Raw genomic sequence first — 17,696 nt, 5'->3', positions numbered from 1 at the left:
GGTGCATTACTTGGTGTGTTTTTACGTTCTGCAATCAGCACTGCAGTTTTAACAAGAACAACACAAACACTAAAACACTCCTGGTGGAAAATACTGCAATTAGAACAAACCTAAATCAGTAACACAACTACTAACACAGGCTTACACAGCTGATACGTAGTGTTCCAAAAACATGTAAAAGCTAACTATGTTTAACTCTTTGACTGCCAGACGTTTTCAGAAAAGGGATGCCGTGGGTGCCAGCCGATTTAAGCATTTTGACTGATCTTTCAAGGTCCACAGAAAATTATGTGTTTGGACTATGGAAACACACATACTACCAAATGAAAGATTGGACTCTCATCTTTCATCAGAAAAAAAAGTTTGTTTCGACCTTATTCCGTTTTTCAGTAATCAACAATAGAAAATGGTTAGTTTCACCTCTGTTTTGAAACAAACGTATTTTAACGTCTTTGGCACGCCTCCATAGGATTTTACTAAACGTTATTTAACGTTTTTGGCAGTCAAAGAGTTAATAGTTACATTGATTTTATTTTCTTGTTTTGTTTTTAGTTAATTTTTTTCAACTAAAGGCATTTTTTAGAGTTAGAACCGTTCCAACCTAGGCTATTGTGGCACACTTATGTGTCACAGATCATCAGGTGTGCCATGGGAATTCTACCATTTTCCCTAAATTTGTCAGAAAAATATTTATTTATTAATTACAAATACATATTTTTTCATCTATCAATGCCAGTTACATGTAGTGTCATAATATAGAACTGAATACATGGCTTACCTGCAAGAACAGCTTTGCGTCCAATTGTTTAGGCACAGATTTCATGCTGATTAAATAATTTTTTGAATAAAATGAGACTCGATCATGAGTCGAGTGTTTATACATGTTTAAATGATACAGTGTTTGGTTTTCTAATGCAAAATATATGCCTTGCTTCAATAGTGTTTGAATATACCCAATTATAGTGAAATGATTGTGCAGGGTTTATTTTTGAGAAAATTCAACCACAAAAATTGAAAAGTCACAAACATTTTACAGAGAAAGGCAAAAAGGAAAATATGTCACATAATCTTGAATCAAATCTAGTTCTGTTTGAATGTTGTTGGAATTTTGATAAATAAAATCTAGTTTTCAACATGAACCCTAGTTAATTTCATTTGTCTAGTTTTTCAGATATTCATATATAAAATGATCTAAATTTATTTTTGAAAGATCCTGTATAGATACCTATGAATTAAGAAAGTAAAAAAAAAAAAAGGGGTTTGCAGTGTTTTTTTTGTGACATGACTGTGCTGTGGTGAGAAGCTGCAGTTTTAGACATTCTGTATTTGTCAAGACAAGTGCCAAGACAAGTGCACCCCTGTGCTTACCTGTAATGGCACAAGCGCACGCTATTTCACTTTGGGGTGGCGAAGGCTCTGAGTAGGTCTGAGTGTCAGAAGTGATTGCATGCGTGCTCGACATGAGAAGAAAAAGAAATATGATAAAGGAAGGCGGGAGGAAAAAGTGAAAACAAGTGTAGCGGGAGCTTGGGAACAAAAGAAGTGTCTTCCAGTATAAAGATGACCACATTACAATATGAATCCAGGACCTGGGGCACTCCGGGCACTTAAAAAGCCCCTTAAGTCAAGTGTCAACTATTATGTGCCATCAGCGGCGACACAGGGTCACAGAGCAAGACAGCCGAGGTCACCCTCTGTCTCTACATGCACCATTAAACAGTCCCACATGGTACGAAAAAGGACTGGCTGTCATTTGGAGATAAGAGCATGTACAAGGCTCTTTACAGTACAGTTGCTATTGTCCACATGTGATATATTATGCTTAACCAGTCAATATATGTAAGTACTCAAAAGTTACATAGAGTGCAAAGGGAACAACAGTCACAAATTGAACTCCCTGGAAAGTAAAAATAAATATATCTTGTTAGGGGTGCGCCAATGAATTGGCCGGCCGATTTATAGGCCCTGATTTCCTTAATTTTGGGGGATCAGTGATCGGCCGATCCCTTAAAAATAAACCGATCTTTTCCACCGATGTCATCTCCCTAGTCTGAAAAAAGTCAGCCACTGTCCTCTTATGTTGAGATGACTAATAGTTTTTTAATTTTTATTTGAGAGAATTACTTTTAGAATTACAGTTAAAACAACCCATTTGTATTATTTTACAGATATTTTTTCAATAATTTATAAAACAAGATTGGAACGCTGCATGTGTATGCTGTTTGTTATGAAAAAAAGTCAGGATCGACAGGTCAGATTTTTAAAAAGATTGGGGATCAGTGATCGGACGGAAAATTGTGATTGGTGCACCCCTAATAGCTTGTCATTTTGAAACGCATAAAATTGTGGGGTGGGGGAGGGGGATTGCGGAGTAGTGGCCAACATCTGGTTTATATCTGGATTATATTTGTCGTTTGTCGCCCGAGAAAAGGAGTGCGCATACCACCTGGCAGAGGCTGTATGTATCCCAAAATTCCTAATGGCCATTTTGCCCCTGAGCATGTACTCACAGCCAACAACGAGGCGCTCTAAAGCACAGTATGATACAGACGCTCCCCTACTTACGAACATTCGAGTTACGAACAACGGTACATACGAACATGTCTGCGCGCATGTCAAAAAATGTTCGGAAAGAGATGCTGTAAATTAGATTTTTTATTGCGCACCTTTTTCCGAGTACTGTAGTGCTTCTTTCCGCCGCTAATACCGACGCTTGGCGCTGTGAGAGCTCACCCAGCATTGGAGGCTCAGCAACGTGTCGAGGAGGAGGAAGAAGAAGAAGAAACGCCTGTCGCTCATAGATAAAGCCATCGCACTCTTCGAGCGGCAAGACCCAAATATTGAACGTTGCACAAAGGTTGCAAATCAATTGAATGATGCCATACAGTGCTACCGCATCATTTATGATGAAAAAAGAAGAAAACTGTGCAATCGTCGTTAGATCGCTTCTTTCGGCCAGTTTCTAGTAAATCCTCCAAGGAAGATACTCATCAACCCTCATCTTCTTCTCCTCGACCCTCAACTTCTTCCTACATTGAAGTTACGGAGGAGGAAGTAACTTTTGAAGCCGATTCCAGCGACGACGAAGAATCTCTCATGATATAAAATCCTCCTCTTCCTCCTCCATCAAATCCTTAAGCATCGAGTACATCTTCCAAAAGTAAGTTAAACTTCATTTTATTTATCTTATTACGTACATGTACATACTGTGTGTGTCTCTCGCTCTCTCTCTCTAACATACGTAGTACAGTACTGTACGTATTCTCTTTAAACATAAATTATAATACAAAATATAGCACTGAAGCAACTTACGAACAAATTCACCTTACGAACGATCGCTCGGAACGTAACTCGTTCGTAAGTTGGGGAGCGTCTGTATTTCCAAGGTGGCGGAAGAGCTAGCTAGCTAAGCGCACGTCACAACTGCACCAGATAACTGCCGGACTCCAAGATGTGACAAGCAGCAATGAAAAAAACACTATATATCTCTACAATTGTATACTTCTGAGTCTTTGCACGTTTGCAGCAATTGTCTATATACATATTGTCACCAGCTATAAAGTGTTCACTGTTAAAAAGTAGATTTTAATTGATGGTCATGTTTTTGTTCTTAATATTACCCTGCCAGCCCCTGCAAGTGAGATAGATTGGATAAATCAGTCGGAATTATGGCAAAACAGGAGAGCTGCCAATCAGCACTATGAGAGCACGTGCTTTTGGTTTGTGCCAGTGCATGAGCACACAAACGTGCACGTGTGCGCGTGTGTTTGTGTGTGTCACTATTGGGCTGACAGCTGTGCTTGTTCAAGAGGCTTACTGAGCATTCTGCCTGTTTGGGAATCAAAAACCTGTGTCAACAGCGTCCTACAAAGGATGTAAACAGCCAGAGTCAACATGCTTTAGTTCATATATGACTGCAGGGAGCCTCTATTGTATGATGTGGCATTAGAGACAAAGGAATTCTCAGATCATAATTGCACTGGTCTTAGGTCAAAATGGTAAATGACTTAGAGAGAGCGTGCGTAGGAGCTGCGGGGTTTGTATCAAATGTGTGTACATGTGTGCGTGTGTGTAGACAAGCGTGTCAGTCCATCAGCATGTCGGCGTCACAGCTCTTCACTAAGTCCCAGATTAACAGTGACAGGCAGAAATCCCTCTAATTATCTCTTCCTGGACCACATGCAAATGGGAAAGACGAACAGAGCCATATGATTGGCTGGCCCGTCCTGGGCAACACAGACACTCTAATGAGCATGACGGCAGGATACAACCTCATGATGTACCACCAAAACAGACCCTTCACCATCACATGGCCTCCCTCACATGCACACATCCAAGAGTCGAAGTGCATTAAGGGACCACAAACCAGCATTAGTCAGTCAAATTGGAATTAGAAATGTCAATCACAAAAATATCAGCTTCTTTTGCATATTTAGGACAACTGAAATGCTCTGTGATATGACGTAGTTACTTAAATGCCAGGTTGCAGACGAAGCATCAAGGGGAGTGGAACATAGGAGATTCACCCAAGACTGTGCCATCATTTCTAAGAAGTAAGGGACCCTCTCAAAGTTAATTTGATAAGTCTCTTTGTCGAGCAATCCCCACCATCTGCCAACAAATTTCAGTTTTCTACTATAGTGTAGAAATCCTACCATAGAACTGCCTTAATCCATAAACGTTCCCCATTGGAATGATTGGAAATACCATTAATCCACTCCAGCCTCCACCCCAAAAAAGAAAAAAAAAATGTTTTTACTAAGAAAAATAACACTCTGTAGTATTGCAATTTATATATATATTAAAAAAAAAACATTTATGAACAACATAGTTATATCCTGATGAATTAATTTCAACTCCTTACTGTGTGTGCAACTTGGCCACCAGGGGCAGTATAATACAATCATGCAGACACAAATGAAGAATTTCAAAACTACTAAAAGTAACCCAGTAAGCAGCAATAATATTAGTAATTTTTTGGAAAGGATAAAAAAAATTGCAAAGGATCAAGACTAAATCAAGACTAAATTTGTTTGTTCATTTCTTTCGCATGCCAAATTACAGTGACAGTTTCCCGCAGAGGGCCATTATGACTGTGAAGCTACACAAATGTTTAATCTCATAACATTACATTTACACAACAACAGATAACTAATGTGAAATCAGGACTGAGTTCAAGTTATTAGTTTGAGAGTAAATTTAAACTGGGAGTGTCATATATAGTTTGAAGCCTCTTTTTTTGAGGAACTGTTAACTATGCCATATGGTTGCTTGTTGTGGAAAGTTGAGTTCACTGCCACCATCGTATCACAAAATTTTGCTTAAGTCAATTAGTCAAAGCAAGAAAACATCCAAATGACAGCTCGTATTGTGGAAAAGAAAAAAAAGTACTTTGTGTAACTTGTATCTCAAGGCACAACTGTACGTTGTCAAAAGGCTCCGTCATAAAAAAAAAAAAAAAAACATTTATTAATTTTTTTTTTAATTGATTTGTTGTTGTTTTTAAAAAAAAAAAAAAAAAAAAAGGAGAGCAATGATGATGTCAAATCGAATGAACAATACTGAGCTCTCCTGTGAAAAAAAAAAAGGCTCCGTCATCACAGAGATTTTGAAAGGAAAAAAACACTGGGAATACGGCGTAATAGAAAGTGCTGCACTCAGCTAAAAAGTCAACTCAGTAAATCAACCGGAAAGATGTCTTTCTTCAATCACCTCCATGTAAAGTTGGTCAAAACTGCCAACTGGCTCCAAAGGCAAAATATGGAATTATTTAGCTGAAGTAGCTGCTGGAAACAAGCAAAAGAGAACATTTTTCCAGAATCTCATGGAAAAAGCAACAGTCAGTTAAATTAATAGAATGTATAGGAAACTTTGCAGTGACTCAAATAGGATTATTAGAGAGTCCTGCAGCTATGGGGTTCATGTGTTGGCCTAAAAATGATGCATTGTAATAATGAAAGAAAATTATACAATTAAGCAATCCCCCAAATTATGTTTAAAAATACTGTCTGTACAGGCAATACATTTAAAGTATTTTTACAAGTTAATCTTTTACAAACACCAACATTAAAAGTTCCATAATGGTATTAATATATACTGTAGATATAATAATTGAAATGGGTCCAAGGTTGTGTAGTGAGGAATGCAACAGATGTAGTTTGGCTTTGTCAAGAGCTGCACTTTTTATGTGAACTTCAACATAATGCTAACAAAGAATCTTTTCCTCCACCACAGTCAAACACTTGTGAGAGGCACATAGTTTATTCTACTGTGTGGAACACTTTCTTTATCTTTGAAATTCCAAACCCCCTAGAGTATTTGGGGAGCCTTGGGACTTGCCATTTTTAATCAAAAACGGGTGCTTTTGTCTTGTCCCTGTTCCATCAAGCATTTCTATTCATCCTCTGAGGGCTTTGCAGTAGATTAAATGGCATTTTCATTTAGCTCTGATAGTACACAGTCTCTCTCCAGCAATTCATCCATCCACACTTGGAAGTGGAACTACCGCAGAGGTGGCTGTTCATGCAGCGAAAAATCTGAAAATCACAATATTTACAGCAACTGACTACATACACATGGCCGGAGCGATCCAGCTGAGGAGCTTGTTATATTGTATATTCATCACACTACACTTACCAGCAACTTTTGAAATGCAAAAATGCTATGTGACTATTGCAAACCCCAAGGGAGTGTAGATGGAAGCAATACGGTTAAGATATTATTAGGGTGTAACACAACCAGAAATAGATGAGAAAAGTCTTTTTGCATAGCAGTGCTATAAGAATCCAAATATTTTACCTGTCAAGTCCGATTTGAGCTGCACGGTAAACTACTAGTAAGCACATTAGCCTTTAAGTTCTGAGGTTAGAATTTACCACCCAGCCTTATAGACATTGAAAGAATTGCAGCATACAATTCAGGATTTGACCAAATCCTTTTGCAGTTAAAAAAAAAAAAACACTGAGGAACTTTCAGTTTATTTTGATTATGGCGCCGCCATATGGACAAAAGCGGTAATGTTATGCCTGAAGGAAGACCACATTTCCCATTAGGACAAGCACATTGCGTTGTTTTTTTCGTGCGTCGACGTTCAAATTGACTTCCGTCTTTGTAATGACTAGGTAAAGACTATTTCTATTTCTAGTTAGTTTTATTTTTTTCCATTTTTGTTAACAAGAGTATGAAAACCTAGATTTTTTTTATTGTACATTTAGAACAGATATAAAATGTATGATTAATTGCGTGTTAACTATTGAAGTCATGCGATTAATTACAATAAAAAATTTAATCGTCTGACGCCCCTAACTTTTAATAATGTTTTTTTTTAATTAACACAAAATACCTGAAATTCTTCCATTACATGCCATTGACATTCATACAGCAAAATGACCTGGATTTAAAGTTGATAAATCCTGGTTTTAATCTCATAGGCAGTATAAAAGGGGCTAGTAGTCGTAATTTGATTTTCATGTTCAAATCCATTGAGTGATGGCATTGCCAAGAAGCATGCCAAAATATAGTAGTCGACTATTATACACATCTGGCAGCCTCAGATAAAAAATATTTGTACCGCATCGTGACCAAAGGCAATTCAATGGTCAGCACTCGTGACAAATGCTTCATGTCTCCATAATGGTTTGACCATGACCACTCTGTGAGAAGACAGATTTGCTTTGACCCGCCAGCTCGTTTTTAGAGGGTCAACACAAATATTTCAAAAGTATCCTACTGAGGCCTGATGCCAGAGGTGAAAGAAGGTAAGGAGGTTGTGAAATAAATATGACAAAGGGGAAAGGCAGAGGCCGAGAAGAGTTGGGTGCGGAGGAGTAGAAAGTACGGCCTCTGCCTGCCTGCTTGCTGGATGTGACTTTCACAGCCTGCTGGTGGGTTGCGTGGAAGCCATCACATCTGTGACTGGCCGTATGATTAATGAGCCTCTCAGACTGTCTGTGCAGTCTGAGGCAGGCCGTGGCCTTATCCCAGGCATCGTTGATTTATTCGCCTTTGAAGCAAACCTCCAAATATAAGAGAGAACGTCCACAGATACATGTACGCCCGTCATGACGTGCACGCGGTGTTCCGAGTTGGTGCGGCGCCAGTGTGTACACGCAAAGGCTTGTCAAGCTCGCCAGCACCTGCTTACGTCTAATGAAAACCTCAATGTGACAGTGTTGTCCAGGCCCGGGTGAATACAAAACACTCCATGTATAAGCAGGCAGACTAAAAATGTATTCTGTCTCCATCAACACAAACTCTCATCCCGAACTGTCAGTCAGTGGAGGGGACGCACAGGCAAGGGGATGGACCAGACAACAAAAAAAAAGAAAGAAGGCCTTCCTCAATGACACATCACATTCTTCTGATTTTCTAAAGTGAAAAGTCTATTGAATTTCTGCCCTTGTAAGACTGAAGATTGAGAGGCAGATCATGGCTCCTTGTTTCTTTGGCAGTCATAAAATGTCTCTCTGGCTAACCTTGAAGCACCTAACATGTAGCCAACCAACTGTTCAGAATGCTAAGTAAGCATCACATATGAAGTAAGTCAGATGAATTAGCCTAGTGACAATATTCCAAAAATGTTTCTACCATATGGCCCTGTTGGGGTAAATGTCATCAAATATTAAATTAATATATGCAACTGCAGTGCAAGTGGTCAGATTGGTTGTACCTTGTCACCAGAAGTAGGAGGCAAAAACTTTACTCAAGTAAGAGTACCATTACAATAATAAGACTCGACCTAAGTAAGTGTGGGTGACCATATTTTAAATATCCAAAAAAGAGGACATTGAGCCGAACTTGAGATACTTGAGAGTTTACTCAAAAAGCAAAAAAAAATCATAACAAATGAATAAATAATTAAATAATGTAACATTCTAAACCCAACTTTATTTTTTCTCTGGTAATTGGCCTTTTTTTAATAGAGGGAAGCGGGGATCGAACCCCAGCTATAACCACATATCTAGTTTGTAAGCACAGAGTGCTAACAGTGAGCTAAATTTCTGGGCTGCCAACACAGCTTAGGACCTTGATTGAACACTCAGTAAGTACCCTCGCGATCCACAGTCTACCAGTCGACCGTAACAACACGATGTACTCCACCTCCTATTTGTCCAGCAATTTAAATGGGGACATTTTAATCAATTTATTACAACAAAAACGGACATCCCGACAGGATGTAAAGAAGTGGACATGCGCAAGGACTTTTGGTTACACTTAAGTATTCGCCAGTAAATGGCGCTTTGACCAATTCTGGAACGAACAGACTTTGACAGCTACCGTACATAGTGACATTTCGAGTGGACTGAACACTAGTTTTTACTAGTTTTTGTCCGTTAAATACAGAGTCTACTAGTTTCAGGTCTGTAAAATCGAACTCCCACTGTATTCGTTTACCAACAACATCAGATATAGGCACTTGAAACCTGCAGTGTAAATTGAATCAAGCCAAAATGCAAATTGGCGCATCCTCGCAAAAAAAACGAGAACCTAAGTCGCACACACTCACTCATTCTCTGAAGCGTTAAGTAAGCCCGTTAAACCAAACACACAGCATCTCCCCAGGTTGATCAGCATCCGCCGAGAAAGACGAACACTTTGACATATTTGTTTTTTATTTTGTTCCCTGGGAAAAAGGCCCTGCCATATGGCAGCGCCACGGAACAGATGGCGGTTGCCCACTTCCTCAAAGCGTGCACGTCTATCGTGGCAATTTAAGGAGCTGCTCAAGCACGAGAACGCCACAGATTGGCATTTTTCCACAAAACGGCTATTGTTATGGAGCTGAGCGACAACAATGGGGTTAAGACGATGCAGACTCAGTACGGCGAATGCTGCTCGTATTGCAGCTGTGTAAAATGATGACGGCAAAGTACAAAACTGGTCCAACCATGCATGGTCTTTAGGCTTCAGAGAGGTGTTGGAAAGGTTAAGCATTAATGTCCTTGGATAATATAAGGTGTTTATGATGGAGTGGAAGAGCTGCCCTTTGACACATGTAGCTTCATCTCTCATTGCTGGCCAATTCTTATCAACCACAACCTTCACCCTTTGGCACACACAGGCAAAGTGGTTAAAGTCACCTTGGCATTTGAAAGCCTCTTGTACCCAGTCATACTTATTTCATTCAAGTTTATTATTTTTACAGGAATGCAATGAAAGATGACATCACAAGGTAACATCTTTGTGTTAGCTGCTTCAACAAAAATAACTAAGTAAGAAAAAAGTAAAGATTTTGTCAAGAATGAATTTGATAACTTCATTATTTTTCTTGTGCAATTAACTCATTCACTCCCAGCCATTTTTCACTGAAGCAACTCACTTCGCTCCCGGCTGTTTTACTGGGTTTTGACTGATTTTGCAAGGCCCACAGAGTATTGTGTTGTATTGCTATAAAAACATGGAACCTACCAAAAGAAAGATTAGTCTTTTAGCAATTAGCATTAGAATATAGCTAAGTTTCATCATTATTCGCAAATCTGTATAGAACCGTGGGTAAATTCAACATGGCCCTGGTTTTTCTATTTTGCTCTGCTGCCACCTGCTGGCCGTTTTTATAATAACTAGCATTTCCTTAACCATTGAGAGGCTGCATCAAAGCCTTCTGTATGCTCTAGCATAAAAAAAAAACATAACGTAGAAATACATCTTTGAGAAACTTAAAACATCTCAAATTGAACGTATTTATACGTTTTTGGGAGCAAATAATTTAAAGGCATCATAAACTATTTTTTTCTACTTGCTGTCCACTCAAGATGACATCACCTGTGCTGAGGAAGTAGGTAACGACACGCACCTGTTTTCTGGGTTTTGGTCAGCAAAACAATCCTGGACAAAATATTAACTTTTTGCTACTGAAAATTAGTCAAGTATCTCTTTAAGTGATATTCTACATAAGCAATCAAGTAATCAGAATTTTTACTATTTTTGACTCGTTTGTTAATGTTTCTTTATGTGAAAGGTCTGAATGGTTCTTTGGTCTATGTGTTGCTCACTAAGCCACCCAGCAATAGGCAGCCTTTCAGCCAACCATTTTGTCTGGAAACAAGCCATCTAAGAAAGTTAGTCCACCCACAAGCCATCTATCTACACACTCACGCACCCGTGTAGCAGGAAGCCAGGTCAGCCCAGTCAGCCGGGCTACCCTGGGGGTCCTGAGGTGGTATTAATCAGTCTGGTTTCTGCTGAAAAGCTCAATCTGCGGATGATGGATGAGCCATCATGCTGAGGGAACTGAAGTGACGGGTGACAAAGAAGGACACACACACCTGAATAAATCCACTCCCCATCCTGTCTAACCCCAATGCTACACCGTCAAGGTAGCAGGGTGAAAGCGTGTGTGTGTGTGCGTGTGTGTGTGTGTGTGTGTGTGTGTGTGTGCATGGACGGATAAGTGTCTCAGCATGTGTCCTGCTCTGCTAATGAAGTCATCTGAACAGTGATTTAACAGCCCCGGTGTAAAAGCCTACCGCCCTTAACTCATAGCCTTGCTCTATTAGAATGTGATATAAACCCTGGGCACAATAACTGTCCTGCCACTGTAACAATATATAGGAGGCCACCGGCCAATGGGCCACACTGCTAACTTACACAGTCTGGGGAACAAATTATTAGCTCTATATAAGAAAGGGAAGTCATTCAAGGTGAATAAAACTTGTAAAATGGACAATATCAAGTATCATGAGGAGGCCTGTTCTCACAAGAACTCAAAATATATTTTTAGGATGTTTTTTGGGAGGTACGGGTTGATTCCAATGCTAAGTTTTGGAAAGGCTTTCCTAAAATGACTGAATGAATGAATTTTATGCTGTTTTGGGGTCCAGGGGCAGTTTTCCGAAACTGAGCCCTGATTGGTCATTACCTGAGCCCTGGGAAAATGTGATGTCAATTTAAGTTGACAGTATGTGGCAAAATGGCCGCCCCCTGAAATGGACAAAAACGAATAGATTTTGCTGCTTAACTCACAAACACAAACACAATTTTTGGTTATACAACATGAGACTTTTGATTGGATGTTATATCTACAACATTGTTTACCTGCAATTCCGATTTTGGATCCACAGAAAAACTATTGGCAGACTGTCAACCAGTCATGAAAACTAGTTGCAGAACCCGCACACAGCACAGCAGTTCTAGCGGTCGGACGTGCCACTCAATGTGCAGCAATCCTTAGATGCTTATTGAGCTGATGTTTCATGAGATATGGTAATGTTATGATTTCATTCACAATGGATATTCAGCCTCTGAAGATTCTGGCTGAATTCCTAACAGTACAACTTTAAATGCATGCTTTTTTTTCCCCCCAGGAAGGACACCTTAATAAAAAGATTTCTGGCTTGGTAAAGGTAAAGTTCTGTAAAATAGACCTGTTCAAAAGTACAACTCGGATATGAAAACCCTTTGGACACAAGGTCACACCGGTCGGATTGTGTGAAACGGCGTTTGTTGTGAAGCCCCTGAGAACACAGTCAAGGGTACTTGAGTCTGCATTTAAATAGAGAATGTTATTATTATCTGTGGGAACAAACAGTGAATCATCCGACATCAACATATCATCCCACGAAGAGCCTTTCCTTTGGACCTCTTTCCAAGTCAGAGACTTCTTACAGTTTACATGATGCCAGCCGTGAAAACTAACTTCCATGCTCTTTGAGAGCGTTTCAGCCAAAGTCGAAGCCATTCTCTAAATCCTCTGTTTATGACTTATTTGGTTCAGGTGAACAAATGGCCCAACTGTTTAACATAGAGCAAAACAGGCTACATGTCAAGAGAGAATGTCATTGTGTGTGTATGAAGCAGTGAGAGAGGCCTAAAGAAGACAAAGCTCATCACAACACAGCACCGAGCCGCACACTTCACCCTTATTAAACCCGTGTCCTTGGCAGATGCAGAGCTTGCCCTTTGTTAGCAAGGTGTGTGTGTGTGTATGTGTGTTTTACAATGGCGGTGATTTAGAATGGATTGAGCGTAGGCGTGGAGACAAGGTGCAGTAGCCCCATGGCTCCCTGATCGCTAGCAGCGTGACAGCTGGGAATGGAGAGCAGGGAACAGCCTGAAGTATTGCCATCTAATATGTGTCACATACCTGCATAAATATTTATGCCCGTTTCAGAGTAAGAACAGGAGAGGACAAGGCGGGTGAGGAGGATGGGGCACCATCAGTGGACATCGGGTGAAGTCCAATCAGATGACTTTTTAAAATCCGCTCAACAATTTTGTCTGGTTATGATGGCTTGCGTAAAGTTTAAGCAGAATGGTAAAACTGCTAATAAGCATGTCAATGTAACAATGCAAATTGACTAATCAACAGATTATAACAACTCCATTGTGGTTGGTAACTCAACTGAAAGGAAAACCGGGGCAGGATAAGCTGTTAACTCTTTGACTGCCAGACGTTTTCAGAAAAGGGATGCCGTGGGTGCCAGCCGATTTAAGCATTTTGACTGATCTTTTGACTGATCTTTCAAGGTCCACAGAAATTTATGTTATTGGACTATGGAAACACACATAATACCAAATGAAAGATTGGACTCTCATCTTTCATCAGAAAAAAAAGTTTGTTTCTACCTTATTCCGTTTTTCAGTAATCAACAATAGAAAATGGTTAGTTTCACCTCTGTTTTGAAACAAACGTCTATTAACGTCTTTGGCACTCCTCCATAGGATTTTACTAAACGTTATTTAACGTTTTTGGCAGTCAAAGAGTTAACAGATTTTTGACATTTACACACAAAGGATGCCAAATCTCCTTCCTAGTCCAAGTAGCCACCAACAGTGGCATAAGTCACCCAAATACAGTGCAAAGTTGATAGTATTCCAATCCAATCCAATACACTTTATTTCTATAGCACATTTTATAAACAAGGGTTTCCAAAGTGCTGCACATTGAGATCATACGCATAAAATCTTGTAAAAAACAACTATAAAAATAAAAAACAGTCAATAAAATACTCAAAAATAATAAGTAAAAAAAAAAACACACATTAAAAATAATTTTAAAATGAAGAAATAAATAAACACACGGAAATACCCCGAGGACCACACAATTCACACTGAACTAAAAGCCAAGGAATAAAAGTGTTTCTTAAGACGTATTAAGTATTGACACAACATCCTTGGAGCACAGCACAACATGACAGAAATAGTATGTAGTTTTGTGAATGTCAAAATAAAAGGGCAAGTGGAATACGAGTCACCGTATGCAAACTACTAGACCTACTCCAAAACCACAGATAATTGTGCCAAACCTTTGCTTAGAACAGTGGTTCTCAACCTTGTTGGAGGTACCAAACACCACCAGTTTTCTATGTACACGTCCTTAGTGTGATTCCCCCCCCCCCCAAATCAAGACATAGTATAGGGTATACTGGTGAATAAAATGGAGAGTAGCCTTTTTTATTGAATATATCTCCCTTCACCTTGAATTCAGAAAGAGTTGTGTTCTTGTATTTCCCATCTAAGCGTTCCTTTAGCTTTGCTCGATAGCTAGTTGTGCTGGACTAGGATTGCTCAAACTCAAACCTATGGGGGTGGCGTGGCTCAATGGTAGTGGCCGTCTCACAACCGAGAGGTTGTGGGTTCGATCCCGTGCCGTTGTGACCGCATCGAAGTATCCTTGAGCAAGATACTGAACCCCAGTTGCTCCTGATGCTGCGTCATCAGTAGGTGAGTGAGTAGTCGAATGTAAAGCGTTTTGGCAGCCTTGTTAGGTGGAAAACGGCTATATAAATGAAGTACCATTATATTTATAAACAACCACCAATGTTTTTTTTAAGATATAACCCAGGAGCAGTTGATGCAATGAAAACAGCAGAGGCCCCATAATTGAACCAAGTGGAACACCATACATTCTGTTATACATGTGAATTGATATTGCGCATATTCGCCCAACCACTTTTTTTGCTCCACATAGTTAGTATAATAAGATTACAATAATTACACAAGAAATCACATGACAAAGCACCAAATTCCCTGAAACACAGGCCAAGCAATGTAGTGTGGTCACCTGAGACTGAGTCACCGAACCTCGGCTTCACTGGCTTAGAACATTTACAATAAACTGGTACAAACATATAGTTCATGTTCAGTGTCAGAATCAGCATCTTACCTGTTGGCCAGCAGCGTTTTGAAGGTGATTGGACACATGTCCTGATACATTGGCAGCAGTCTTGGCCACTCCCACGCCCACTCAACCATTGCAACCTGTAGATGAATGAGTACGGAGTGTTGTTCGCTATGAATCAGGGTTAATAGCATCACTGCATTGCTGCTACAGCTGGGATCCACGAACAAAAAAGAAGGGAGGGTCCCAAGTGCAGGCCACCAAACACGCACCAGGCCATTTATCATGTCCGCAGAAGATGTTTTTTTTTTTTATTCCAATAAGACAGGAATTAATTTATAAATCCATTTGAGGGGATGTCGTCATTATTTATAGAAAGATAAATCAATTTTGGGGAGGGAGTCGTTAGTCTTCCTACGCTTTCTGCTTTTGTTTCTCTCTCCCTTGCTCTAAAAGCGCCACAACAGCAGCCATTCTTTTCATCGTCTTTTTTTTTTTAACACAACATTAACACACTTGGCACCGGCACCAGATTGGTGGAAGCAAATAAAAATCAGTGTTTTGATTGCCAAAATGTCACTCCTAACTGCAGGCTGAGCTTTATTGACAAAAGGAGGAGAACTCCATCCATTCATCCATCCTCTCTCTGATCATTCTTCATGGGAGATTGATGGATGTAGCTTCGCCCCCTCCTGCCTCCACTCTATTTGACAAACTACATAGGCGTCTAAAGTGGAGAAGTCGTGTTAATCATTCTCTTAATAAGGTGTTTCTATGCAAAGCTATTCAGCCTCGTGTAATAGGTTGAAAACAGGACAATGTTTTGCAATATAAACAGCTGTGTGAAAACTGGAAATTGGGGAGGAATATTTGTGTGTGCACACGTGCAGTGCACACACAAATATTTCTCCCCAATTTTGTTATTACTTCATCAAAAGAATTAGATGACCAATATGTTGTGAGCTGTACACATTTTCTGAGAGTCTCCGGTTGGCATTAGCAGATGAAAAGGAAATCTCTTGAAATGAATGAATTTTGTTAGCCTGGTAACATAGTAACCCAAAAAACAAATTCTACAAACTAAAACAAAATACTACATTCAAGCACTGTGAGTTGAAAAAGTACTCATCTCTTTAACTGTGATATCAAAATAGCAATAATTTAACCTCTGCTTACTAACCTGATTCATCTTCTTTTTGCCAATTCGGTCAAACTGCTCAAGGGGGTTGAATTTGGTGACGCGCAAACGATCACTGACGTCGAATCTCACCACACAAGGCGGATCACAGAGCAATTCACCACTTAATTTGGACATCAGCAAATCCTGCGTACCAGACAGAAGTAACATACGATTACAAAAAAAATTAAGACAAACAGAAACATTCATTCAACATAATGTCACTAAATTGAAAGTGTGATATAGCATTATGTTGCTGCATTGCTGTAGACGAAAAAACGAACGTGAAAGCCATTTTCCTGTGTATGAGAGTATGGAGTGTCGTGGATCTCCTGTTGTGAATTCGACACTCCCATTCGTCACTTTGACATGCCGCGTGAACCTCCTCTCCCTCCACCTCAGAGTGTCCCTGACCTGAGTACTCTTGTCTCAGCCTTGGCTAGGTGAAACTGTTCCAGAAAGCTACAGCCTGCTTAGGTAGCCCATTCACATTCTATCACATTTCCATGCAAAGTTATTGCTGTTTATGGAATCCATCAACAGCAGCCTAATGTATGTTGTTGCTATTCCAAACTGCATCCTTATAGACAATCTATTGTAAAATATATGGCAACGGTAACTACGCGCCTGACGGTCATTGAAGGCCGCTTACTTCATATAACTGTCCAAGGACTGAATTGCTATTTGTCTTTGTTATAAGTCACTTTAGTTATGAGTTGACCTATATAAAAAGTGGAGAATCAATAGAATTACACACATTGTTGTTGGATTGTGCAACTATCTCTGTGGACAAACAAAATGATTTGATATTAAAAATGATTTGATATCAAAAATATAGTGTGAAATCCCAATGTTACCCATAGATTACAGTAAATTTACAGTAAATTTACAGTAAATTTCCGAATACAGTAAATTTCCGAATACAGTAAATTTACAAATACAGTAAATTTACAGTAAATTTACAGTAAATTTACAGTAAATTTACAAATACAGTAAATTTACAGTAAATTTACAAATACAGTAAATTTAATAATAATAAAATAATAAGATTTATTAACAATTCCCTGTAATGCATTTTAAAAATCCCCATATTTAAGACACCCTTTTAGGTATTACATATGGAATCACTGCAGGTGCACACCCTTCAGGTCAGCTGAACAACAGACAACACAGCATGTACCCCCTAGCAGCAGCAGCCTCTTTCTTCGCCCCTCCTCCTGTCCAAAAATCTCCCCCCATCAACTTCTCCCCAGCCTGCGGCCTCGGGCCAGCGGCCACCTAACGTGCTGGGGAGAGGGAGTGCTTCCCTACCTCATTGCCTTGGATGATGTGATGGATGTGCCTCAGGTAGTCGCTGCCCCCTGCTTTGTGGCAGACCTCCAGCAGCATCAGGCCCATTTTCTGCTCGGTCAGTTCGGCTGCAGCCATTGCGCTTTCCTTGCCTTGGACGCTGGGTGAGGA

The 17,696-nt window shown here is 39.7% G+C and overlaps 1 protein-coding gene across 2 annotated transcripts in view; it reads right to left on the bottom strand.

The window, feature by feature from the left end:
* kiaa0825 (KIAA0825 ortholog) overlaps positions 1 to 17,696 on the bottom strand; it is a 139,978-nt gene that overhangs the window by 70,958 nt on the left and 51,324 nt on the right. For both annotated transcript variants that reach the window (XM_077561610.1, XM_077561611.1), the window contains exons 20-22: positions 17,547 to 17,685; positions 16,239 to 16,382; positions 15,104 to 15,198 (exon numbers count right to left, since the gene is read on the bottom strand). In XM_077561610.1, the coding sequence (XP_077417736.1) occupies positions 15,104 to 15,198; positions 16,239 to 16,382; positions 17,547 to 17,685 (378 nt within the window). The remainder of the gene's footprint in view (positions 1 to 15,103; positions 15,199 to 16,238; positions 16,383 to 17,546; positions 17,686 to 17,696) is intronic.

This window comes from Vanacampus margaritifer, chromosome 3, assembly GCF_051991255.1.
Source record: "Vanacampus margaritifer isolate UIUO_Vmar chromosome 3, RoL_Vmar_1.0, whole genome shotgun sequence".
Taxonomy (NCBI): Eukaryota; Metazoa; Chordata; class Actinopteri; order Syngnathiformes; family Syngnathidae; genus Vanacampus; species Vanacampus margaritifer.
This window is presented reverse-complemented; position numbering and strand designations above follow the sequence as displayed.